The sequence below is a fragment of the Zea mays genome, chromosome 2 (genome assembly GCF_902167145.1).
Source record: "Zea mays cultivar B73 chromosome 2, Zm-B73-REFERENCE-NAM-5.0, whole genome shotgun sequence".
NCBI lineage: Eukaryota > Viridiplantae > Streptophyta > Magnoliopsida > Poales > Poaceae > Zea > Zea mays.
This window is the reverse complement of record NC_050097.1, coordinates 32,078,130-32,104,971: the sequence shown is the minus strand read 5'-3', so window position 1 is coordinate 32,104,971 and position 26,842 is coordinate 32,078,130. Positions and strand designations below refer to the sequence as shown.

The following is a 26,842-nucleotide window of genomic DNA, read 5'->3' as shown; positions in this document are numbered from 1 at the left end:
ATCGTCTCATCGCCCCCCGAACGTCGCATCCGATGGAAGATTTGAATCCGGGTCGACGGCGACGGAGGAGTGAAGATGGCGATCCAGGAGATGGGACAGCGCAGAGGGAAGCAACACCCGGCGTCAGGCGTGGGAGGAACCCAAACGAGCGCGTGACGCGTCTTGCCGGGGCAATGTCGCAATGATCGCCGTGGCGACGGCCCCGGCCAAGTGACGCCTGATGCTCCTGTTTTTTTTTTGGTCAAATACGTGTAAATTGATCTGCAAACACGAAAGAAGCCTAGCCACCAGTATGCCGAAAGCCCATGGTGTTTGAGCTCCTGGGCCGTAGCCCACACTAAACACGGCCTAAAAGAAGCAGCAAAAGAAGGTTGACGTTCAGACAAGAATTCCTAGTCTTTTTTTCGTGTGGTTTCGAGTTTCGATGTACAAGTGTATTAAAAGAATAAAGCATATAGCGATCTTTTTAGAAGGAAAGAATCAGCGGGTTATAGAACTCGTTTTCTCTATATCATCAAAACTATACTGTAGGCCTGTGTGGCATCAACTCTTCATTGGCAAGTTGGTTCCTCAATACGACTGGGGAGATCAACCTCCAGACTGCAAAGGTGAAAGGCCTTAATGTTAGCAGCATCTCAATTGTCTACAATACGGAACATTTTTTTTTTCAAACACCACTGGATCTGGATGTCTGGATGTCACAACGGTTTTTGTAAACATAATTGGATGGCAGACAGCGGGGAATGGACGACTCACGGTATATGCTAGCCGCGAACCACTCGTTGATGATCTTCACCCATGTACTTGCCCATCCAACATCTATGCTCCACCTGATTATGAAATGAAGGAAGCGAGATGATGTTTTTTTTATACAAGCGAAACTTTATTAATTTCGAGTTCATCACATCGAGTTGACTGTGTGAGAGGAACTAAGGTGCCGTTGGATTCAAGAAATGTAACGTAAATGGTAATGGTAATGATTTACACTCGAGTATCGACGGTAACAAAGTTAAATAAGACGGTATCCATTTTTAGTGTAGTACCCAATTACGATTGAACTTAAACAAACATGATTTAACATTATTGGTTACCTATTACGTTACAAATATATGAACCAAACAGCACTAAATCTTTTTACTCTGTCTTAGAAGACGTAGCGAAGGAATATCATGCAAGTATGCCATCGATGACTTGAAATGCTATTTTGGTTTTTGATTCCTGCAGTAACTACTAACTATGCATGCTGCCACTTAAAATCATATTGAACCCTTGCTTTTCTGAGCAGCTGTCTAGTTGTGTGATGGCAGGATATCTTACTTTCTTGTTGGGTGATTAAGCTCCCAGCTAATGAACAGCATTGCGAAGTACATAGCCCCCATCGCAAACACAATGTGGAAAATCTCGTAGCTGTAGGGGATGTCCTCATCCAATTGTACTTTATCATTCCGAAACTGAGAATGAATAGTTTTTGTTAATATGCTGGGTAAAAGTAGCACTCTGAAGAAATTCTTCAAGTCAATAATGATTAACAAGATATATATACATATTACTTAAGTAAAAAGAGAGTACATAGGAGAATCTTTTTTCTTGAACATGTAGGAGAATTGTGTATCATTATAATAAAGACACGTGAGAACTGTGATTTGACCCAAAAAACATGTGCATTAACATTTTGACACTTTCAAGTAACTTGACGTCTTGACCAATGAGCAATGACATCCCTGAAGTCTGTTTTATTTTACAATCTTACATAATAGCTGTGCAACTACCGAGCAATGATTGTTACTTAGAAACTGGAACACATGATCATACTGATGCCAGGGAAAAAATAAAAATTATGCATGTCATAGATCAAAATTGAGAGAAGACAAGCCTGGTGCAGTGTGAGAGCTGTCTCACTAAGTCACTATGTCAAAGGTTCGAAGCAGTCTCTCCACATTTGCGGGAGAAGGTTTGTATCGGTTTATTTCTTATCTAGACCTCACTCATGTGAGACGTCTTCGACACTCTGCGTCCCCCCTTATAGATAAAAATTGAGAGTAATAAACTTACCTGGAAGGATTTGGTGTCGATTCCAGTAGAAAACGTGGCCATTACAATGGAACAAATTGCGATAATGAAGCTCTAGAAAAGCACAACTTCAATCAGTTAACATCAATGGCAGAACTATTCAAAAGAGCTCTGATATTTTACTTACAACGATAGTAGCTGAATCGCCATCCTGGGCAATTTTCATATGAGAGTGGCACTTCCCAGTTTGCGGCTCACTACACATGCGCATAGTATGAAATTAACATCAAGCAAACTGCACTATACAAGGCTATGTTTGCAGAACAGTGAATGGAAAAAGAAATATTAGCACAGAATATTTTGCATTATGGAAGTGGAAACGCTTCCTAGGAATGCCAAAATTACAACCTTTTCAATAGTTCCAGGTGATGCAGACTAACCTGTGGAGTGCAGACCAACAAAGGAAAACAATATATGAACTCATGATCCCAGAAGAGAGAAGACCCTCGTTAACCTTCTCAGCAAACAAAAATGAACTAAAATCACAAACCTTGTACATTTCAGGCAGGGCAAAGACCCAAAAGTTTTACAGAATTTTACTTGTTAGTTACCGTAAGGGCTCAGATATGCTAATAGAAACAAGGCTACTATCAGGATTGCAACTAGATATTCACATCCAAAACTTGACACTGGTTTTCAACACAATGTAAGCTACATCTAAGACCGGAGCTGCTTGCATCTTCGTACCTTGGAGTGCAATGATACTGCCATCATTATAGTCACCAAGATTGCCGTCCATGTAATAGTGAAGATGTTGAACGCACAAGAGGAGTTGGGGACATACAGAACATACAGCACGCCAATTCCAACAAACGAAGCAATGTAGGAGATGGTTGACAAGAATAACCCAAACAACCCACTGAGAATCACATAAGGGTGACACGCCATGGTCAGTTCTAGCTTCAGGACCTGAAGACTGAAGTAACTGCGATGCCACAAGTTCCAACACAACTAGCTCAATCCTTACCATTGATTTGATCCAGGATCTGGCATCCATCGTTTATTGCACCATGATATGAAGTGGAGCATGCTTATGAGCTGGAGGAGGAGAAATATCCTGGAGGGATAATGAAACAGAAGTAACATGTTTACTATAAAAATAAGACCACCATCTAAAATAAACGTAAAATGTTGTTCATTAGGGCTTGAAACATCCCAAATTTGAGCAATGTAAGGACTTTCATTTAACTTACCCGGCACCCAGTCGAGCAACTTCACCTGCAGACACAACAAAATGGTTTTCTTTGAGCGTGCTAAAATTTAAGTATGGATGCATTGGTGGAAAAGTATACCAGGACCAGTACAACAAATTGAAACTTTCATCTTTGTTTATCATATTTTGAACTTTCCAAAGCAAGGAACTGTGAATTGATTGGCCTTGGCATTTCTAAGCATTAATTTCTCATATAAACTAGTTGCTATGAAGTAAAGCAAAATTCCCACTCTATAACTGCTGCACATTCACTTATGCCCAAGATATCTTACATCTACAGCAACGACGTTTGCCACACAGCCACAGTACTGCACAGAACTTACCATAAAATTGGATGAAGATGTTAGGGATGATAAATGGGATGCCGATCGACATGGCATACACAAGAGACTTCAGAATCCAACATCCAGAATGCCACGAATTACGAGCTTCATGGAGCTTGCGAGTTCCAAATGTTGTGGCAAACATCACCCAGAAAAATATCTTAACATTCTGTAAGGAAGTGAACCCAAGGAAACACAGCACGGTCCACAATGTCAAATGTTTAGTAGCTCTGGATTCTGGAACTAGTGCATCTACTATCCTGAATCCTTGACCATGCCCTTTTAGCGTTTTAGACAGGTTGTTCCAACAGATTTTAGGATTTTAGTTCAAATTTGTACAACATACTAGCAACTGGATCCAGAAAACCCCATTCCAAACGGGCCCATAGTTTGGTTAAGGACTCCGAAACACGGTTGTAATTGAAAACATTCTAGGCTTCTAGCTGCATGCCTCGTATATACAGTGAACGGGCCCATCAGTTACATGAGCTGAAACGAACACACACCGTGCTTGTTAGATGAAGGATACGAAGCAGCCCAAGCTTACTCGAAGCACTCCTCCGGACTGGAAGCACTTGGAGTCCCCTGCTCCGCAGACCGGCACATCTGCAGGCGTAATCGTAATCGGTGAGCACAGAATGCGTCCTTCCTCAGGCCACAAATGCGAGAGCTGAATTCTGAAGGGAAGAGGAACTCACGATGCAAGCCGCGGAGCGCCCTTGCCCCGTAGTCCCTGACGAACCAGGCCAGCAGGTTGGTGGCGAAGAAGACGAACCCGTACGCGTACCGCGCCCGCAGCGACTGCCGCCGCCTCGCGCCGTACGCGCCGCCGTCTCCGCACGGCTCCGCTCCAGCTGCCTTGATCACAGTCATATCCCCGCCTGCTCAGTCCCGCCGTCGTTGCTTCGTAGTTCCCGGGGTAAAGCGCGGCCTCGCCTCTCCCCGTCGGTTCAGCGCTGGGTTCCTGCGCGGAGCAGCAGCCAGCAGGGAGGGTTAGGGTCGCCGCGGCAATGCCCTGCAAAATTCGGACGCGGAACAACGGAAGTGAAGGGAAACGGGAATTCACGGCGGCGAGCTGCTCCGGGTCCGGTGTACGGTGGTGCGGAGGAGCGCCTGCCTCGTTCGCTTTTGCGCCTTTTAAAGCCGGGCGCAGCGGGCAGGCTGTGTTGCATTGCAGGCTGCAGCCGTGGATTTTTATGTCTTTTTAAAAACTATTTCTTTATCTTAGCTGCGATAGAGAAATAGGGCCGGTTTCACTTTTGACTTTGGCTTTTGCCCCCCTAAAAACCAAAACCTAACCCCCTAAAAACCAAAAGCTAACCAAAGTGCTGGATTCAGGAAGCATCTTTTTTTAAAAGCCGACTTTCTCGTAGTTTAAATCTAAAAGCAACTCTGGACCTGCTTTTAGTGGCTTTTTAGATGGAACTATGAAAACATATATCGATGAATTTTTAACGACTTTTAGTGGTTTCCACTAACCGGTTTTTAGCTTTTTAATAGCTTACAGCCTACAACAGCTTTTTTCACAGCTCACAACCTATAACAACTTTTTTCACAGCCACAGCCCAACCAAACTGAACCTAAAACTATTTTCAAAACTACCGATCATACTAAAATTTCTCTATCGCAGCTAAACAACGTCAACACCGGCGGTCCCTAAACTGGTCCTATTTATTTACCCTCTAAATTATATAATTTAGTTTAAATAATTTAATAGATAAACAAACAACATAGATTGTTGAGTGGATTATGTAATATAAATATCTAGATTATAATATCTATATGCAGGTCAATAAATGATTATATAATCTGTAAGGTAGATTATATAATACTAGGGAGAAACAAACAAGACCTTATTCTTAACTTATTCAAGGGTGTCAAGTTGATCTCTAAATTCTTAGAATAGTTGGGTCTTATTCTTAACTTATTCAAGGGTGTCAAGTTGATCTCTAAATTCTCAGAATAACTAATTAGATCTCTAAACATCGGTTCATGATGTCATTTTAGCCAAAATTGTTGTGAACATGACTTGGTTAGCTGACATGGTCTTACCATCGTGTTGTCCACGTGCAACGGCATCTTCGGAGCAAGGCTCGTCGAGGACGAGGAGGTGGCCATGCGGCAAGGCCGTGCCGCGTGGACGACACGGTGACAAGGCCACATTAGCCAATTAGATCATGTTTATAGTTGATTGGACTAAAATGATACCTGAACAATGTTTAGAAATATAATTGGCTACTCTGAGAGTTTAGGGACCAATTTAACAAACCTAAACAAGTGTAAAGACCGACAACATATTTTACTCAAAGGGGAATTATATTGTTTGTTTCTCTCCTCTTTCCCAGTGTTTTATCACCCTCAACAAGCACCACTACCCATCGATATATGGAGCTAGTCCTAAAGCTTTCTATTAGTTTATTAGTTATAATATTTAGTTTTAATTATGATTTTCCTTTTTAAAAAAATACACGTCCAGGCGACCGTTGGGGGTCACGGGCTCGGGCCGCTCTTATTTAAAGCCGAACCGGGGTGTCCGGGACGGGACTGGGGGACTGCGGTGCGCTCGTTTTTCTCCAAGAAATCACGTTTTGACGCCACGGACGCTTGTCCTACCGTGCAATTAAGGGAAACACACGATCGAGCAGGCAGGTTCGTTTGCCCGGACGAAATCACGAACACGAAGCGCACCGACCTGGTACCTGGTGATTGTGCCTTTGGCTCGTCCAGTCCGTTAGATAGGGCAAGTTTCTTGGGGTTTGGTGAGGAAAAGGTCGCGCGCCCAGACCTCGGGGCTCGGGCACACAGGCTTCTGGACACTTGAAACGTGGGAGCCGTTCCCTCGACCCGGCGCAAAATGACACAGCGGTAGGTTCGTCCGCGTAGTGCTTTTGCTGTTGCTGGGACGCAGTTTAAAGTTTTAATTAAAGCAGCTACCCGTATCTGCTTGTCTTGTTCGGTTTCTTAATTTCTTTGGGCAAACTTGCAGCAATACTAGTACAGCTCGATGGCCTTTAATTTAGTTAGGGTTAAAGCGCCAAAATGATCTCTTTCACATTTTGGAGAGTGTCCTCCGAATTGGTTCAGTACGAAACACTTCCGGTTCATGGTTCTGGAAAAAAGAAAAGGGAACAGTTTCGTGCATGCGTTGCCAAAAGAAATCGAGCAGCTAGTTAGTAAGGCTATTGTGGTGTGAAGAGCAAGCGGTTATGAGAGCTTCAGTATCTTAGATTTTGGATTCGGCTCTACGTAGTAATTAATATTGTAAGATGTAGCAACGTCAGGATGTTGCCAAACACGCCTCTTCCGAAGATTTCAATAAAAATTCATTAAGACCATGTACAACCTAAATACTATATTACGGTTCTACAAGCACTAGATACATCTAAAAAACTCTTTCATACAACCCAAGGTATTGAAGTCTTGTATCTTTATTCACTAAAACCTCTCAAAATATAACTTATTTATGCGAGTTGTATAAGTGGAACTGTATCTAGATTTAAAGAACCATGCTAGAAACGGTCTTTCGCCGTCTCTTCTGTTTTTTTTTCACTTAACACCTTAATATCCCTTATGATACGAGATATTTATATGGGTTGTACATGCCCTAAGGCACGGCTATTGCCGGACCTAGGCTCACATGACCCCGTGCTCCAACGACGTTCTCTAAATGATCCTCTAAATTTAAAGGACGCTGTTTGATCCTCTGTATATAGAGTTTTTCTCTCATCTCCTCTATATATTTTATACTTTAAATAATAGATTTAACAAAACTAAAATATGTGTAATAAATTTTAGAGTACGACAAATACGTATGTATAAAATTTTTAAAATAAAATATATCTCTAATACAGATATTCACGTATAAAGGATGAGATATAAATGATGTTGTTGGAGAGGAAAAATATATAGAGAAGATAATCTTTTAGAGAACACTGTAAATTAAGGACAGATATAGAGGATGGATATATAAGACGTTGCTGAAAACAATCAGCCAGTCTTAGTGTTGACTCTGATACTTAGGGCTGGAAACGAGCCGAGCCGAGCTCGGCTTGGCTCGGCTCGTCCATTCCACGAGCTGGCGAAAGAGGCTCGGCTCGGCTCGACCTTAGCTCGCGAGCCGGCTCGGCTCGGCTCGCGAGCCATATTCTGGTACTTATCGTTGCATTATTTAGTGAATTAACATTATATAAATTTGAAATATAGAATCATCATTCTACATTATGAGTAAATTAAACTATAACTTGTAATATATTCATCATCAAAGACTAAAAATGAGCTATTATCCATAAAATTATGTAACATTCATTATTATTCCATAAATTGATCATTTTTGCAAGGCTCGCGAGCTGGAACGAGCCGGCTCGGCTCGGCTCGCTGCAAAAACGAGCTCGAAGAAGAGGCTCGGCTCAGCTCGTTCGAGGCTCGCGAGCCGCTCCGAGCTCGAGCCGGCTCGCGAGCCTCGAGCTAATTTTCCAGCCTTACTGATACTCATCGATACTATGCACAATACTTGACTCTGCGCCAGTTACATCTACCATTGTAACAACACACCCTGATACTGTGCACGATCAAAGTCATACCAGTGTGTATGACTTGGTGACCGTACCAAAATAGTTGTTGGGTGTGCGCGGAGTCTAGCTCCGGAACGACATGAGGTGAAGCTTACGGATATATCCTGTGAAATTTGGGCCAGGCTGAAAAGCAATCCACAGAGACATCCTCGGTGGGATGGGAATTAAGCCCACGGGGCTGCAGCCACGTCGTCCCCTTGATCTGCACTGTTTAAATCATGGCTTAGCCCCTGCTATAGATGTCCAATAAGCACGAGGCCCGCGAGCCTGGCACGAAGCCCGTTGTTTGGGCTCGGTCCGAGCCCGGCACGAATAAGCGGGCCGGGCTCAGACAGGAAATTAGGCACGGTGAGCTAGCCCGGCACGGCCCGTTTAGCTCTAAGCCTATTAAGCCCGTTTTTTTACACTAAAACGTGCTTTTCGGCTCGCTTTTTTCGTGCTAAATGGGCCGGCCCGGCCCGTTTAGGCTCGTTGCGGGCCGGTCTCGGACAAGAAATTGAGCCCGCGTGCATAGCCGACCTGGCCCGACCCGGTTTTCTAATCGTGCCTGGCGGGCCGGGCTTCACCGGGCCCGGGCCTGACCGGGCCGGGTGGCCCGTTTGGACATCTCTAGCCCCTGCTCAGTCTCATAGGAATAGAAAGTACGAGTGCCCGACCTGGAACCTATCACTAACCATTAAAGGTCTTATTTGGATACTCCCTTATTCATCTCACTAGGTAGGTGCCCGTGCGTTGCCACGAGAGTTACAAATTAGTATAAAACGTAAGATATAGAACGACAAACATCATTATGATATGCAAAACTTGGACCGTTATGTTTTATTTTCCAAATGACATAACAGTATCATTACAAGGCAAAAATAAGTATTCGATCAATCCTCCAAAATAAAATGAAGTCATATTCCAAAAATACATTGCAATGGCTAGTTAGATCTAATCCTCTTTCTCTTGGGCATCTCATGACTTAAGTCTTCTCACCATACATTCTCATCTGGAGATACATCAACCTCGATTCCAGTATTTCATTAACATTCGGAAACTTATGAATACGATGAAAACAAAGTAGCTCACTTCATGTGCACTAACCAACTCAGGCTTCTTGGCATAGATCCTCACAATTCTATCCTCGTATGCAGGTACCAAGTGGCTAACCAAATCATCTATGATGGGGAACTTCTCGTCGCATCCAAAATCCTATTGAAACAAAATTTCTGCTTCGACCAGAACCTGGATATATATGTTTACAAATAGTAACTACACGACACATATGTGGTATTAATAGTGCACAAATAAATTAGCAATCATATTACTCACAAATATGACATAAAGTAGAACAAAGATAGCCCTCAAGATTCAATTTCAGTATTGAAAGATATGGTTAAACATTTTTTCAGAAAAGTGGTGCTACCTTCCTAATAAAAAAACTTCAAAAATAATGATGTACACAAATTATGGCTAAATTACTTACTACATTATGTGAAGAACTACAAAAATAGCAGTAATATGGATGAGAAAAAAAGTCAAAACTACCATGTAAACAATAACAAAGGTTGGCTTGTATTTGAGATTTAAAATTCACCAATAAAATATTATGGATAGAAGGTGGACATATATTCATAGTTTTTCCAAGAAAATGATATCATAGTTACTCAAATAGCTTCAATCAAGACACATATAAGTTTACCAGAAGCAAATGATTACCTTAAAGAACTTGATGCTGGTGGTTAGTTGTTACATACTTAAAAGAATGCAATCAATTAGTGTTTCTATGTTTCAGACAAATCAATAAAAGAACTAAGTAGCATTCAAATATCAAAAACCTTTCAAGAGGCATATCAAGTGAAACAATACCTACCAACTTTCTTATAAAAGGGGCAAAAAAATCAAAGAGTGCAGATTCCTAGGGTGAAAGCTGAAAAAAATATTCTCAACAAAACACATTTTCCATGGAGTAGAGCATAACTGGTGATGTGATTTTATGATTTTACTCACCTCAGTGTTCGGCTAGGCGGCGACTAGGCGCGCCTAATCGGTAATCGGTGGGCTACCGCGTAGCCTAGGGCGTTGTGCGGTGTTTAGGCGGGCGCATCGCCTAGGCGGCTCTCAGCCGCGCCTCCACGGAGATTTTGTGGCGCGTAGGCGCCGAAGGCGGCCGCGTAGGCGGGTGGCGGCCGATTTTTTAGCGGAAGCGCGCGGCGATTTTTAGCGGAAGCGTGCGCCGGGCCGTCCTGCTCCCGTGCGGGAAAATCCACACGCTAATTTGCGCCGGGCCGTCCTGCAGTCCTGGTCCCGCTCGCGCTAGTCCCGCTCGTGCTCCCGCTCGTCCCCGCCGGCCTCCCTCCTCCCCGCCGGCCCTGCTTCCTCCCCGCCGCCGGCCTCCCTCCTCCCCGCCGGCCCTGCTTCCTGCCAGTGCCGGGCATGCTGTCGACGGCGCACCCCTCCCCGCCGGCCACCCCACTCCCCAAGGTGAGTTCTCCTCCCCCGCCAGCTGCTCCCCTCCCTGCTCATCCCCCTCCGCCAGCCGCTCCCCTGCTAACTTGGCCTCCCCTATTTTCCTCCCCTGCTTTTAGCCTCTAGAGCCTGCGGTGTACAAGAGAAAGGATAGCCTACGGTGTACAAGAGAAAGGATGTCATCAGAAACTGCAGCTGCACCTTCTGAAACTGAAGCAGCTAGAGCGAATCTCCTAAAAAGAAATTCAGATGATGTTGGATGGGAATATGGTGTTCTTGTTGATGCTAACAACAAAGACAAGGTGAAGTGTAAGTTCTGTGACAAGGAGATGAGGGGAGGGATTTATAGGTTGAAGGAGCATCTTGCCCATGTTAGAAAGAATGTGAAGAAATGCACGTCTGCAACACCGCAGGCTCTAGAGGCTAAAGAGAAGTGCAAGAAAGCAATAGAGGCTGCAAAAAGGAAGAGGGAGGAGAAGACTGTTCGTGAGCTAGAACTTAGAGAGGAAGTGAATGTATCTAGGGTTGGAGAGGAGTCAGAAGAAGTCACTTGTGTTGGAAGCTCACAGCCTCACAAATTAGGGCCAATTGACAAATGGACACGTGCTATTGATCCTACCAAGGCTGATTCTTTCAAACAACAGCAGCTGAACAAGGAACTGTGGAAAGAAAGAGAGCATGAGGTGCACAAGTTTATTGCAAGATGGGCCTATAATCGTGGTAAATTGCTAGTATACTATGCTGTTTTCACATTTTAAAATTCATTATTTGCTGTTATTCATGAACTGAACACTAATTGGACTTCATTTTTTAATCATTGGCAGGAATACCTTTCAATGCATGTGACAATGATGAGTTCAAGCAAATGTGTGAAGCAATTGGACAATTTGGACTAGGACTTACACCTCCAACTCAAGATGCTTTTCGAGGTAGTTTGCTAGAAGAAGAATATGAAAGAACCAAGTGTTTGCTGCAGGAACGTGAAGCCGAGAAGATGAAAAATGGGTGCTCTATTATGACCGATGCTTGGTCAGATAGGAAGAGGAGAAGCATAATGAATATATGCACTAATTGTGCTGATGGAACCTCCTTCATCAGCTCAAAAGAGATGTCAGATGTGTCACACACAAGTGAAGTCATTTTTGAATTAGTGGACAAAGCAATTGAATACATTGGTGAAGAAAATCTGGTGCAAGTAGTCACTGACAATGCCTCTAACAACATGGGAGCAAAGAAGCTATTGCTTGTGAAGAGACCACAAATATTTTGGACCTCTTATGCAGCTCACACAATCAACTTGATGCTCCAAGGAATTGGCAACTTGCCTCGGTTCAGGAAAGTGATTGACCAAGCAAAGTCATTTACCATATTTGTGTATGGCCACACAAGAACATTGGAGTGCTTGAGATACTTCACAGAGGGGAAAGAGCTAGTGATGCCAGGAGTGACTAGGTTTGCTTCATACTTTCTCACTTTGAACAATATGCAAGAGAAGAAGGACCAGTTAAGGAAGATGGTGGTTCATAGCAGGTGGGACTCATTAAAGGATGTGAAATCAAAGAAAGGAAAAGAGGCCACAACTACTATATTGAGTCCAGCCTTTTGGAAGGATGTGAAGCTAATGTTGGCTGTTTTTGAGCCATTGGTCAAAGTCCTCTGTTTGGTTGATGGGGATGTTAAGCCATCCATGGGTTTCCTTTATGGAGAGCTACTAAAGGCAAAGAGAGAGGTCAAAGAGGCCTTTGGCAATGTTGAATCTCGATTCAAAGATGTTATGGCTGTAATTGAGAAGAAGATGAATGGAAGACTTGATTCTCCATTGCATTTGACAGCTTTTTTGCTGAATCCACACTATAGCTATGCTAACCCATCAATCTTTGATGAGCCCAAAATGAATGAAGCCTTCATATCTTGTGTTGAGCAATTTTATTATCATGATGAGGACCAACAAGAACAGGCTGCCAACTTTGAATTGAAAAAATTTCAGAATAGAGAAGGACCATTTAGCAAGAAGCTTGCAAGAACTTTTCAAAACTATGATTACAATCCAGGTAGGGGTACTTATTATATGGTTGTTTGCTGTTTTCTAACATGGTTGTTTGCTGTTTTTTAAACTAATAGAGGTGTTTCTAATTTATTTCAACATCATGGTGGCGGTTATATGGAACTGAAACACCAGCTTTACAGAAGATGGCTACAAGGATATTATCTTTGACATCAAGCTCTTCTGGTTGTGAAAGAAATTGGAGTGGGTTTGAAGGGGTTAGTACCTATCTAATAATCATTTCAGCAGTACTATGATTAAATTTCAGAATTGAAAATGCTTTTGTTTCTAATTTATAGATACACACTAAGAAGAGAAATAGGCTGACTACAACCCGCCTCAACAAGTTGGTCTATATTCAGTTCAATAACAGGCTGATGAATAAGAGAGAAACGATTAAGTCAAAGAAAATCACTGATGTTCTCTTATCTAGTGATACAACTGAAGCTCAAGGTTTTCTCCAAGAGGGTGGAGATGATTGTGCACAAGTTGTCTTTAGAGATGGGGAGGAAGATGAGATGGAAGGTACAAGGATACCTTGGTCTGTTATTGGAGAGGCAGTGGGAGCAGAAGAACAGCTTGAGCCTCGTAGAAGTGCAAGAGTGAGAGAGCTCTATGAAGGAGAAGAGTTTGAGTCTGAAGAAGAAGAGTATGAAGATGAAGATCTGTGCTACAGTGAAGATGAAATATGATCTGGACCATCTCCATCTAGTAGTGAAGCCTTTTGTGATGCCCTGGTCTTATGAACTGCAACTGTGTCACTTTGTGTTTGTGTGTCTTCTTTTGTGATTAGTGAGACCTGAACTAAGAACTATGTGCTTGTGCTGTCCTTTATTTATAAATTGTGTTCTGCACTTGTATTACTGTCCTATCCACTTGTGTTGTAATTACCAGCTGCTGATATGGTGTGCTCAACTGCTCATGAATGGGAGGCTGCTGAAATCATCCAGATAAGTCACAATTTAGTGTTTTCTATTTTTTTTGATGAATAGCTAGATGTCTATTGACTAATTTACTAACTACTAGCTGTCAAAATGTGTTACAGCCTTGCAGGAGCTAGGAACAGCAAGAGTAAGCTCAGCTAGGAATCAGATATGTCTACTGGCCTTCTTTTTATACTTACTGTGACTCATATATAGTAGTTATTGTAGGAAACGGGTGACGCCTAAGAGGGGGGGGGGGTGAATTAGGACTTCTAAAACTTTTACTAAACTAGGCCACAATTAAATCCCTAGAGCAAAACCTATGCAAGTAATCAAACTAGAATGTGCAAACTAGATTTTGTCTAAGTGTTGCTATCTCTACCGCAATAGCTAAGTTTCAATCTACACTAGATAAGTATGAATACAAGATTGAAACTTAAATGCTTAATGTAAATGCGGAAACTTAAAGAGCAAAGTAGAGAAGCAAACTCTCGTGGAAGACGCCGGTATTTTTACCGAGGTATACGGAACCACGCAAGGTCCCGACTAACCTCGTTGGTGCCCCTACGCAAAGGGAAGCCCACGCGAGGGCCAAGCACCACGGTCGAGTAACTCCGTAGAGAGCCGCGGGCCTTCTCCATGTGCAAGTGGTGCTCCGCTTCTGGCTCCTCTCAGACGCTCCCCGCCGTCTCCACTATCGAGCTTCCGGCCAAAACACCGCGGGCCTCGTTCCCTCCGGTACACGGTGGCGACCGTGACACAAACGCGGTTGTCACGGTCTCGTAAGACTCTCGCCCCACTCGGTACAACTACAACGACTCACGCAAGAGCCGAGGGGTTGTGTGGTTTTACAAAACTCACTCAACTAACTAGGGTTTACCTAGAGCAAGCGCTAAAGCGGTCTAACTAACCTAAGCACTTCGCAAAGCACCTACGCTAATCACCAAGTGATTCTATTAAGCACTTGGGTGTTTGAGCTCTTGGAAATATGCACTATGTGTCTTGGTATGTTGCTTGGGCTCTCACACTTGAGAATGGCCGGTTGGGGTGGTATTTATAGCCTCCAATCCCCAAACTAGCCATTGGGTGCACCGGATAGTCCGGTGCACCACCGGACAGCCACTGTGCAGTGTCCGGTGCACGCCACGTCAGCCGACCGTTGGCGCTTGTAGCAGTCAACCATTGGATCCGACCGTTGCCGTCTGTCCGGTGCACACCGGACAGTCCGGTGCCGACTGTCCAGTGTCCCACCGGACAGACCGGTGCTACAGCCAGAGAGCGCCTGTCTGTGGCCTCTCTGCGCAGACTGTCCGGTGCCACACCGGACAATACTGTCCGGTGCGCCACCAGGTGCTGGCTGACAGCCCGCTTCTTGGGTTTCTTCGCTGATTTCTTTGGGCTTCTTTTGTCCTCGAGTATTGGACTTGTATGCATCTTTTTATGCCTTCTTTTGAGGTGTTGCATCCTCATTGCCTTGGTCCAATTCTCTACGCATCCTGTGAACTATAATTATAAACACTAGCAAACATATTAGTCCACAGGTTATGTTAATCATCAAACACCAAAACTCAATTAGCCAAAAGGCCTGGGGTCCATTTTCCTTACAATCTCCCCCTTTTTGGTGATTGATGACAGCATAACCAAAGCAAGCAAATAATACAAGTATTTGAATTAAAATATGCAATCTACTTGCTAAGATGCATGATTGACCCCCACAATGTGATATTATGGACTTAAGCCTCCCCCTAACTCCATAATTCACTTACTTCCTATTTTTGGACCAAATAACCAAAACCACTGGAAAAACCATTTGTAGATATAAAATTTTAAATTGGTGGTGTTTGGTGTTTGATATAGTTTTCATTGCTTTGGTCCCTAAACTTCTCCCCCTTTGGCATCAACCACCAAAAAGGAAGACATTAAAAGCATGTAGGAAGTAAATAAAACCTTGCCCTCATCAAGAATTTTATCAAATGATACCACTAGAAGGATATTAAATTAAACCACATGAATGATACCAGTTGAAAGGATTACTCCCCCTAAATGAGTGTTCTCCTTAGAAAGAAGTTTCTCCCCCTTTTTAGAGATGAAGAAATACTCCCCCTGACAGAGATCCTCTACTTAGGAAAAAGCATGTGAAAATTAAAGGTGCAAGACATGATTTGAAAAGACTAACTTCCCTTATGCATAGGTAACAGAATATGAGTTAACTACTTATGCATTTTTAGCAACATGGAAGCATATGATATGAAATATAGTCTAATCAAATTTTGGAGAAGACATGTAAATGATACTAGATATAGTCTCAAAAGATACCAATTGAAAGTCAATGGCGAGCTTGAGAGACATGAGAGTTCTTGGAGATTTTGCAGTGGAAGATTGTTGTCTTTCTCCGGGGACCTCATTTTCCTTACAATGAGACTATCACATGAAATAGACTTGAAAAGGTGTTAGTCTCAAAGTGTTAGATTATAGAGTAACCTCCCCCTAAAGGTGTGCATACAAGTTTTGAATACTTGTAGGAGACATGCACTTTGATTTGATATCAAGAGGGGCAAATTATCCATAATCCGAACTTTGGCACATATAAGTTAAATGATACAACTTGTAGGAATAAAAAATTTTCAATTGATGTATCATTTACTATGAAGTGATATAAAAGCTATGTGCCGTGCTTTAACTAAACATTTTAAACCATGTAGGTTTGCTTAAGTATGTGAATTGAAAGCAAGCAATCCTACCATGAGATTTACCTAGTATGCATAATTTTAAACAAAGTAAATAACAAATGTAATACTAGGCAAGAAAAGGTAAGCTAGATAAAAAGGTAAATAGATACACATATCTAAAAACAAGAAATACAATAAAACTAGTTACCTTAGTCATGGGTGGGAAATTTGGGTCCAAAATTTTCACTAATCCACTTGGCAATAAACTTGATCCAATATGATGTATCCCATGATATACATCCCAACTTTGCCAAGTCTCCAAATTTCCCGACTACCTTCGGTCCACTCACTTCCCTTTCGGGATCCAAACCTTCTTGGTGCTTTTCATAGTTGAAATTATTTCCTTTGGCACCCAGATGCGTTTGGCCCCTTTTCCTTTGTTGGCTTGCTTGTTGGCCTTGATTGCTATCTGTAGGATTACGGGGAGGCTACGCTAGCGCAAAACAAAAATTTTCATCCCCATAATACCAAGAACTACTGCGGTTATAGGTCATGGAATTACCACTAGACGCGCAGAGCAGCGGAAGACGTCTCGATGTAGACGAACGCGTCGAGCAGTGCCGTGTAGTCGCCGGCGTTCTTCACGTCCTCGCACGGTTCGTCCAAGTGCTCCAGATGCAGCACCTCCGAGGTATCCACACGTACAGGGAGGAAGCGCCGCGTACCGAACTGCTAGGTTCGCGACGGCGGCTTGGCGAGGGCGAGAGGCGAGCGGCGGCTGCTGGTTTGCAGGTGGCGAATTAGGTTATATCTTAACCGCGCCCCCGCCCCTCATTATATAGGCGTTATGGTGGGCTTCTGACGCCGAGGCCCATCATTAACCCTAAAGCCCAGTCTAATTTTGAATTTAATCCGAATTAGGCTTCCTTCCCCTTAAGTGTGTGACCCTATAGGTTCACGTACAAATAGACATAGCCCGAGTACTCTTACTTGGCCCAATAATTGACAGCGGCCTCTAGCAAGACATGTCAACTCCTATGTGTACGTAAAGATCATATCAGACGAACCATTGCGACATTAAGTACATGTTGTTCCCTTTGTCTCACGATATTTGGTCTGGCTCTAAGCTGACCTCTCTTTCTCGATACTGTGAATTGGAATCCTTTCAATGGTTAACTCTTAACCCTAGCACGGCCATGCATTTCTTGATCCAATCACTCGAGGGGCCCAGAGATATCTCTCTCACAAAGAGAGAGAGACAAATTCCATCTTGACTGACCATGCCTCATAGCATGCTTCCTGACAAACCCAAAACTACCTTTATAACTATCCAGTTACGGGATAGCGTTTGATAGTCCCTAAGTAAGTCAATTCACATCTTGAGAACATGCGACAATCTCAGGTCTAAGGATACAATATTCATGTTGCAAGAAGAGAACTATATTACAATATCTCACGTTGGGTCGGTCCAGCCTCATGTCATACATGCGCCCACATTATTAATTTAACATCTCCATGTTCATGACTTGTGAAATGTAGTCATCAACTAATACATGTGCTAGTCATCGACTCTGACTAGGGACATCATTTAGAATAACCATATAAGTAAAGAATCTCACAAACAATTCACATAATTGCTAATCAATACAAGGTGTCTTCCATGGATATTCAATTAAGCAATATATATATCATGGATACAAAGAAATATGCTCATCTCTATGATTATCTCTAGGGCATATTTCTAACAGTCTCCCACTTGCACTAGAGTTAATCTAGAAGATATCTAATACCCATAGATCTCACGTGTGCCTCATGCTTAGGTTGTGGAAGAGGTTTTGTCAAAGGATCAGCAACATTCAAATCCGTATGTATTTTGCATATCTTTATCTCACCCCGCCTAATGAATTCCCGTATGAGGTGAAACTTCCACAGTACGTGTTTGTTTTTCTGATGGTTCCTTGGCTCCTTAGCTTGCGCAATAGCCCCATTGTTGTCACAGTAGAGGTTCAATGGGCTAGATGCATTAGGAAACACACCAAGCTCGATGAGGAACTTTCTTATCCAAACACCTTCCTTCGCAGATTCAGAAGCTGCAATGTACTCGGCTTCTGCTGTAGAATCAGTCACAGTCTCCTGTTTGGAACTCTTCCAACTAACAGCACCACCATTTATTGTGAACACAAAACCTGATTGCGATTTTAACTCATCTGGGTCAGTTTGGAAGCTAGCATCGGTGTAACCAGTTACAACGAGCTCCTCCTTATCCCCATATACCAGGAACATATCTTTAGTCCTTCTTAAGTACTTAAGAATGCCTTTTACCGCTGTCCAGTGATCCTCACCTGGATCAGCCTGGTATCTACTCGTAGCACTTATAGCGTATGAAACATCTGGGCGTGTACTTATCATGGCATACATGATTGAACCAATTGCTGAGGCGTATGGTACCTTACTCATGCGCTCCCGCTCATTAGCCGTTGCAGGACATTGCATCTGGCTAAGGTGTTTACCATGTGACATAGGTATGAACCCTTTCTTGGACTGTTCCATGTTGAACCATTTCAAAACCTTGTCAATGTACGTATCTTGACTTAATCCTATAAGCCTCTTCGACCTATCTCTATAGATCCTTATGCCCAAAATATATGCTGCTTCCCCTAAGTCCTTCATAGAAAAACTCTTTTTCAGTGAAGCCTTGACGGACTCCAGCATAGGAATGTCATTCCCAATCAATAATATGTCATCCACATACAAGATTAGAAATACAACAGCGCTCCCACTTTCCTTCTTGTAAACACAAGCTTCTTCTTCATTCTGATGAAAACCAAGCCCTTTGATCACTTCATCAAAACGAATGTTCCAACTCCGAGATGCTTGCTTCAACCCATAAATGGATTTCTGAAGTTTGCATATCTTTCCAGCATTGATCGGATCGACAAAACCCTCGGGCTGTATCATATACACGTCCTCATCTAGGTTTCCATTAAGGAAAGCTGTTTTGACATCCATCTGCCAAATCTCATAATCGAAATATGCGGCAATAGCTAGAATGATCCGAATAGATTTAAGCATCGCTACTGGCGAGAATGTCTCGTCATAGTCAACTCCTTGAACTTGTCGAAAACCCTTTGCAACAAGTCGAGCCTTATAGATGTGAACATTTCCATCCATGTCTTTCTTCTTCTTATAGATCCATTTGCATTCTATAGGTCTAACACCATCAGGCGGGTCAACCAAGTTCCAAACTTGATTTTCTCCCATGGAATCTATCTCGGATCTCATGGCGACATGCCATTTCTCGGAATCTGGGTCCATCATCGCTTCTGAATATGTTGCAGGTTCGTCGTTGTCTAACAACAACACTTCCCCATTGCCCAACAATAGCACTTCTCCTCGTGCCTCGCGAAGCCTTGCTGACCTTCGTGGTTGTGGTGGTGTTTCTCTTGCCATAGATGTCTCAACTTGTTCTGCTACATTAGCATCACTTGTTGAATCTTGTCCCACTGGCTCATCCTGAACTTCTTCAAGATACACCTTTTGTTTACTTTTCTCTCTTTTGAGAAACTCTTTCTCTAAGAACACACCGTTCCGGGCGACAAACACTTTTCCCTCTGACCGGTGGTAAAAGTAATATCCTAAAGTTTCCTTTGGATATCCCACGAACATGCACTTGTCCGATTTTGGAGTGAGTTTATCCGACTGTAGTCGCTTGACGTAAACCTCACAACCCCAAATCTTCAGAAAAGACAAACTAGGAGTCCTCCCAGTCCACATTTCATATGGTGTCTTAACTACGGACTTAGACGGTACCCTATTTAGTGTGAAAGCTGCTGTTTCTAGAGCGTATCCCCAAAACGACAAAGGTAGGTCCGACTGGCTCATCATTGATCGAACCATATCCAATAAAGTCCGATTACGTCGCTCAGACACGCCATTCCTCTGAGGCGTTCCAGGCGGCGTAAGCTGTGGAACAATTCCACAACTCTTTAGATGATTGCTAAACTCATGACTCAAATATTCACCACCACGATCTGATCGCAGTGCTTTAATTTTCTTGCCACGCTGATTTTCTACTTCATTCTGAAACTCTTTGAACTTTTCTAAGGATTCAGACTTGTGTTTCATTAAGTAGACATACCCATATCTACTAAAATCATCAGTGAAGGTTATGAAGTATTGGAATCCTCCCCTAGCTGTCGTACTCATTGGTCCGCACACATTAGTATGTATGAGTTCCAATAAATCTAACGTCCTCTCCGGTAAACCCGTGAAGGGCGCCTTGGTCATCTTACCAAGTAAGCAAGCTTCACATGTCTCGTATGATTCAAAATCAAACGAAGTTAAAAGCCCATCAGAATGAAGCTTCTTCATGCGATTCTCACTTATATGACCCAAACGACAGTGCCACATGTAGGTAGGACTTAAATCATTAGGCCGAGGCCTTTTAGCACTAATATTACAGATAGGTGCATCATCAAGATTTAAAATGAATAACCCATTCATAATGGATGCAAAAGCCACAAACATGCCATTCTTAGAGATCACACAACCATTGTTTTCACTCGCAAATGAATAACCATCCTTCATCAAACATGAAGGAGACATAATGTTTCGACTCATACTAGGAACTAGATAACAATTATTTAACTCCAAAATAAATCCTGATGGGAGGTGGAGTTGCATCGTCCCGACGGTCAACGCAGCAACTCTTGCATTATTGCCTACCCGGAAATCAACTTCTCCTCTTTTCACGCTTCTACTTCTTATCATTCCCTGCATCGAATTGCAAATATGGGCAACCGATCCGGTATCAAATACCCAAGAATTAATATAAGAATCAGCAAGAAAAATTTCTGTAATGTGAATAGCAAGTGTACCTGCTGCGGCTGTACCCTTACCGCCGCGATCCTTACTAGAGGCCAAGTACTGCTTGCAATTCCTTTTCCAGTGACCAAGTTCTTTGCAATAAAAGCACTCTGCATCTGCAGCTGGTCCAGCCTTGGGCTTTTGATTTGGCTTGGATACTGTATCCTTTCCCTTGCCCTTCTTCTTTTGAGATTTACCCTTCTTCTTAAAGTTGGGTTTGTTTTGGACCGCCATCACATGGCCGCTGCTGCCAGCGCTTTTCTTTATGTCCCCCTCTGCTGTTTTCAGCATGCCACATAGTTCATTGAGGCCCCTCTCCGCCCCATGCATATGGTAGTTCGTGATGAAGTTTCCATAGCTAGGCGGAAGAGATGCCAAAATGAAGTCAGTGGCCAACTCTTGGCTTATTGGGAAGCCTAGCTTCTCCAACCTCTGACTGTAACCAACCATTTTGATTACGTGTGGCCCAACTGCTGCGCCTTCTGCTAGCTTGCATTCCAGAAAGGCTTTGGACACATTGAACCTTTCAGTCCTAGCCTGACTCTGGAACATATCCTTGAGCGCCACGATCATATCGTGTACCTCATGGTTTGTCTCAAACTGCATCTGCAGCTCAGGCTCCATGCAAGCAAGCATTAGGCAACTCACTTCAAGATTAGTATCCATTGCTTTCTTGTAAGCGGTTTTAGCTGCAGCAGTTGCATTTTCACCAGGATCCTCTGGTAGTGGGGTGTCTAGAACGTCTTCCTTTTTTTCAGCCCTGAGAACAATTCTCAGGTTACGGATCCAATCCGTATAGTTTGTTCCATTTAACTTATCCTTTTCAAGAATTGATCGCAAAGTAAATGTTGGTGTGCTAGGTGCCATTTATCTACAACAAAATAATGCAAAATACTAAGACAAAAATATCCATGACAGAGTAAATCATATTAAACATTTAATAGTCTACTCCCACTAAAATCAATATCCCTCGATTGATACTTAGTGATTCAGAACCCACAACTAACAAGTCTACTAGTGAGCTTTAGCATCACCGCTAGAAGACAAGGTAGATCGGTAAGCAACTCCTTGCTAATCATATCATATATATGACTCCTGTTGTTGGGTGACATCTCTATGTCTCGGCTCCCAACCTTATGCCTCAAAGTCCTTAACCATTAAGCTGACTTTGTTTAAGTTAACCAACCCTTTCTGCAGTTCGTATCCGATACAAACCTATCTAGTCAAGGAAAACTGGTGGCACCCTAATTTCATAGACCCACCACCAATTGTACAAGACTTATGATAGTGCAAGGTTTGGAGAGGCATTAAAGCTTAAACATTTATGAGGGATCGTCCTACTTATAACATCGCACGCAAGGACATATATGCAATATAAACAAGTAGAACAATAAGAATGGCATTCACACAACAGTTGTGATTCGGTATGGCTTGCTGTCACATGGTGATCCCCATCTCCAATAATCTGTCCATCACGATGATCTCCATCTCCATGATATAGGTATGCCATCCTCCAGGTGATGAGTCCTTCAAGACCTATCTAACGTATGCTGGTAAACAAATTACATATACGCTTTGGATCATCACATGTTGACACGCAGGTCATTACATTAAATTTGGACAATACATGTGGCTCCAGCCGTATTGCCCTGGTCACGACACGCAGGTCATGAATAATTTATTAATATGCATCATATACACAATAGCCATACCGATCACAAGATGTCCTGCAAAAACAGGTTAGACAAACACGTTTCTATACGTTCGCCACTTCAGCAAAAACCTCACAAGATTCCATGCATCGTATGTATGGAAATTCCACTGGAAATCTCATGCGGTTGATCAAATCAACCCAAATCCGAGACTTTCGACCCGAAGAAGATTACACTCATGACGTTGATCTATTACGTCAATCTGCTGGTTGTGTACGCAGTTAGCCCCGATGGTGATTCCAGCCGGTAGGGGCAAGTCGCGCATACAACAGAGAAGGACGAACTGATCTCTCCAGTCATATCCGATGTAATCTACTTCAACCCTTTATTACCAATTGATCTAATCAAACCATGCATCAAGTAGATCCATCTCATGAACCTAGATCCAGACCTAAAACTACGCAGAACCGACTTTGATACCACTGTAGGATTACGGGGAGGCTACGCTAGCGCAAAACAAAAATTTTCATCCCCATAATACCAAGAACTACTGCGGTTATAGGTCATGGAATTACCACTAGACGCGCAGAGCAGCGGAAGACGTCTCGATGTAGACGAACGCGTCGAGCAGTGCCGTGTAGTCGCCGGCGTTCTTCACGTCCTCGCACGGTTCGTCCAAGTGCTCCAGATGCAGCACCTCCGAGGTATCCACATGTACAGGGAGGAAGCGCCGCGTACCGAACTGCTAGGTTCGCGACGGCGGCTTGGCGAGGGCGAGAGGCGAGCGGCGGCTGCTGGTTTACAGGTGGCGAATTAGGTTATATCTTAACCGCGCCCCCGCCCCTCATTATATAGGCGTTATGGTGGGCTTCTGACGCCAAGGCCCATCATTAACCCTAAAGCCCAGTCTAATTTCGGATTTAATCCGAATTAGGCTTCCTTCCCCTTAAGTGTGTGACCCTATAGGTTCACGTACAAATAGACATAGCCCGAGTACTCTTACTTGGCCCAATAATTGACAGCGGCCTCTAGCAAGACATGTCAACTCCTATGTGTACGTAAAGATCATATCAGACGAACCATTGCGACATTAAGTACATGCTGTTCCCTTTGTCTCACGATATTTGGTCTGGCTCTAAGCTGACCTCTCTTTCTCGATACTGTGAATTGGAATCCTTTCAATGGTTAACTCTTAACCCTAGCACGGCCATGCATTTCTTGATCCAATCACTCGAGGGGCCCAGAGATATCTCTCTCACAAAGAGAGGGACAAATTCCATCTTGACTGACCATGCCTCATAGCATGCTTCCTGACAAACCCAAAACTACCTTTATAACTATCCAGTTACGGGATAGCGTTTGATAGTCCCTAAGTAAGTCAATTCACATCTTGAGAACATGCGACAATCTCAGGTCTAAGGATACAGTATTCATGTTGCAAGAAGAGAACTATATTACAATATCTCACGTTGGGTCGGTCCAGCCTCATGTCATACATGCGCCCACATTATTAATTTAACATCTCCATGTTCATGACTTGTGAAATGTAGTCATCAACTAATACATGTGCTAGTCATCGACTCTGACTAGGGACATCATTTAGAATAACCATATAAGTAAAGAATCTCACAAACAATTCACATAATTGCTAATCAATACAAGGTGCCTTCCATGGATATTCAATTAAGCAATATATATATCATGGATACAAAGAAATATGCTCATCTCTATGATATCTCTAGGGCATATTTCTAACACTATCACCTTTCCATTCTTTTTCTTCTTGATCAAGTATGGTGTATCATCCTTTTTGTTCACCTTTTTGATGTAGGTGTTGGAGATTTTGCTTGATGGCTTTTGCTTGAGATTTTGCCTTTTATCCCCGGTCATCGCCTTGCATTGGAAAGACTTGTGGCCTTCCTTGTGGCATAGCCTACAAATCACAGTTTCTCCCTCTACAGGCTTGTTCACTCCCGCAGTGGTGTTATCCTGTGGAGGTCGGATTTGTTTGGCTTTGCCTTTCTTGTCATACAAAGCCTTGCCAAGGCGATCCACTTCTTGCTTTAATTCTTCATTTTCCTTTGCAACCTCATCTGAACATGTCTCTACAACAATATTCTCAACAACGACTTGGTTGCAAGGGTTAGAATCATCAATTAAATCAAAGCAAGAAGTAGAAGCATCTTTCTTAATAATTTCAGGAATTTCAACTAAAGATGCTACTGGGGTGCTACCAATGTTTTCTAGCTTAATAGTTAGCTCATTATTGTGTATGCTAAGAATTTCCATTTTTTCTAGCAAATTTTCAATAGCTTCTTGGGAGCTAGCTAACTTAGCCTTAAGTTTTTCATTCTTTTTAACAAGGCTGTCATCGGTAGCAGTGGCTGGAGCACTAGATTCTAATAGCTTAATTTTAGTTGACAGCTCACTATTTAAGTTTGCAAAAGTTTCAAATTTTTTTAGCAAACCTTTATAATCATTTTGGGAGCTAACCAACTTATTTTTCAAGGTTTTAAGTTGAGCTTTTTGCTTAGTGCAAACATCCTGGAAAAATTCTACGGCTTCTGCAAGCTCATCTACAGAGGGCTTTCCCTCACCTTCATCATCACTACTACTTTCATCACTAGAGGATGGAATGCTTTTGTTACCTCTTGCCATAAGGCATTTGTGTGATGACCGTGATGAGCGTGATGAGGATCGGTGGCTGCGTGTCCTTGGAGGTTCATCTTCGCTTGAAGAATCGTCCCAAGTTCTAACACTTGTTAGCGCCTTGCCTTTGCTCCTCTCCTTTTTGGGTTCGACCATAGTTGGACAGTTGTCCCTGAAGTGGCCCTTCTCCCCACATGCGAAGCATCCTCTCTTCCTTTGCTTTTTCCTGTCAATGTTAAAGAGAAGATCCTCGACCTGCAGGGGCACACCCATTAGATTAATCTTGCGGATCATCCTCATTACCTTTCCGACGCGTCGGATTGTTTCTTCGTCCTCGGAGGATGATGTGCATGGTTGATTATCTTCATCATCATCACTTTCTTCTTCTTCCTCTTCTTCACTTGAGGAACTTGGAGTGGGAGCCTTCTTTTTGCCCTTCCTTTCATCACATGCAAAAGCATATGGTCTTGAGGAAGTTGGCTCCTCTCCCCGACTCATTTTTCGCGACATCTCAAAGGCCGCGATTTTTCCAATCACAATGGTCGAGGTCATGTTGCTCAAGTCCTCCATGTTGTGAAGATGGTGATGATGCTCCCATATCTTTGTTGTGGTAGCAGTGAGATAATCTTCCTCACAATGTCCGCATCACCTAGCTTATTAATACCAATAGCTCATTGATAATTAGATTCAAACGAGAATACATGTCTCTAACAAGCTCATCATCTTTCATAGCAAAAGAATTATACTCATTTAAGACTAGGCAATGTTTTTGCTCACGGACATTGGATGTGCCGTCATGGAGCTCATGCAATTTTAGCCATATCTCATTAGCAGTTTCCAAGGTAAATACTTGATTAAAAATATCCATGCTAAGAGATTCATACAAGCAATTTTTGGCTCTAGCATTTAAATGAATTTCTTTTTCCTCACTCGTGGTGGGTTTCTTGGGATTCTTGAGGGGTTTCATCCCGTCACGAGTGACTCTCCAAACACCTAGATCAACGGCTTCTAGGTAATAAGCCATTCTAGCACTATAATATGGGAAGTTAGTGCCGTCGAAGTGTGGTGGCCTATGGGTATCCATCCCTTCCTCTAAAAAGCGTCGACTCTTTTAGTGGTGAAGCTAAAGCGTTTCAAATGAGCCAAACCGGCCTCTGATACCACTTGTAGGAAACGGGTGACGCCTAAGAGGGGGGGGGGTGAATTAGGACTTCTAAAACTTTTACTAAACTAGGCCACAATTAAATCCCTAGAGCAAAACCTATGCAAGTAATCAAACTAGAATGTGCAAACTAGGTTTTGTCTAAGTGTTGCTATCTCTACCGCAATAGCTAAGTTTCAATCTACACTAGATAAGTATGAATACAAGATTGAAACTTAAATGCTTAATGTAAATGCGGAAACTTAAAGA

At 42.9% G+C, this 26,842-nt stretch overlaps 2 protein-coding genes across 2 annotated transcripts; one reads left to right on the top strand and one right to left on the bottom strand.

Moving 5' to 3' along the window:
• Positions 1-354: 354 nt before the first annotated feature.
• On the bottom strand, positions 355-4,736 carry LOC100273927 (Serinc-domain containing serine and sphingolipid biosynthesis protein). Its single transcript, NM_001360496.1, has 13 exons — positions 4,673-4,736; positions 4,305-4,570; positions 4,136-4,212; positions 3,607-3,766; positions 3,264-3,288; positions 3,038-3,127; positions 2,758-2,929; positions 2,451-2,524; positions 2,198-2,267; positions 2,053-2,124; positions 1,318-1,451; positions 757-830; positions 355-600 (listed from the first exon to the last, which is right to left on the bottom strand). Exons 2-13 carry the CDS (start codon positions 4,477-4,479, stop codon positions 521-523), a joined length of 1,203 nt encoding a protein of 400 aa, NP_001347425.1. The 5' UTR covers positions 4,480-4,570; positions 4,673-4,736; the 3' UTR covers positions 355-520.
• A 6,063-nt stretch (positions 4,737-10,799) lies between these two features.
• On the top strand, positions 10,800-13,415 carry LOC103646249 (uncharacterized). The gene is made up of 4 exons (XM_008670976.4): positions 10,800-11,348; positions 11,453-12,679; positions 12,772-12,890; positions 12,972-13,415. The coding sequence occupies exons 1-4, from the start codon at positions 10,805-10,807 to the stop codon at positions 13,362-13,364; spliced, it is 2,283 nt and encodes a 760-aa protein (XP_008669198.2). The 5' UTR covers positions 10,800-10,804; the 3' UTR covers positions 13,365-13,415.
• Positions 13,416-26,842: the final 13,427 nt, after the last annotated feature.

Coding starts and splice junctions, on each gene's coding strand:
- LOC100273927 (NM_001360496.1), bottom strand. CDS start 4,479: ATGACTGTGATCAAGGCAGCTGGAGCGGAGCCGTGCGGAGACGGCGGC. Junction 3,767..4,135: donor GAGTAAGCTTGGGCTGCTTC/GTATCCTTCATC, acceptor CAGAATGTTAAG/ATATTTTTCTGGGTGATGTT. Junction 1,452..2,052: donor TCGACACCAAATCCTTCCAG/GTAAGTTTATTA, acceptor ATTCATTCTCAG/TTTCGGAATGATAAAGTACA.
- LOC103646249 (XM_008670976.4), top strand. CDS start 10,805: ATGTCATCAGAAACTGCAGCTGCACCTTCTGAAACTGAAGCAGCTAGA. Junction 11,349..11,452: donor AAGATGGGCCTATAATCGTG/GTAAATTGCTAG, acceptor AATCATTGGCAG/GAATACCTTTCAATGCATGT. Junction 12,891..12,971: donor ATTGGAGTGGGTTTGAAGGG/GTTAGTACCTAT, acceptor TCTAATTTATAG/ATACACACTAAGAAGAGAAA.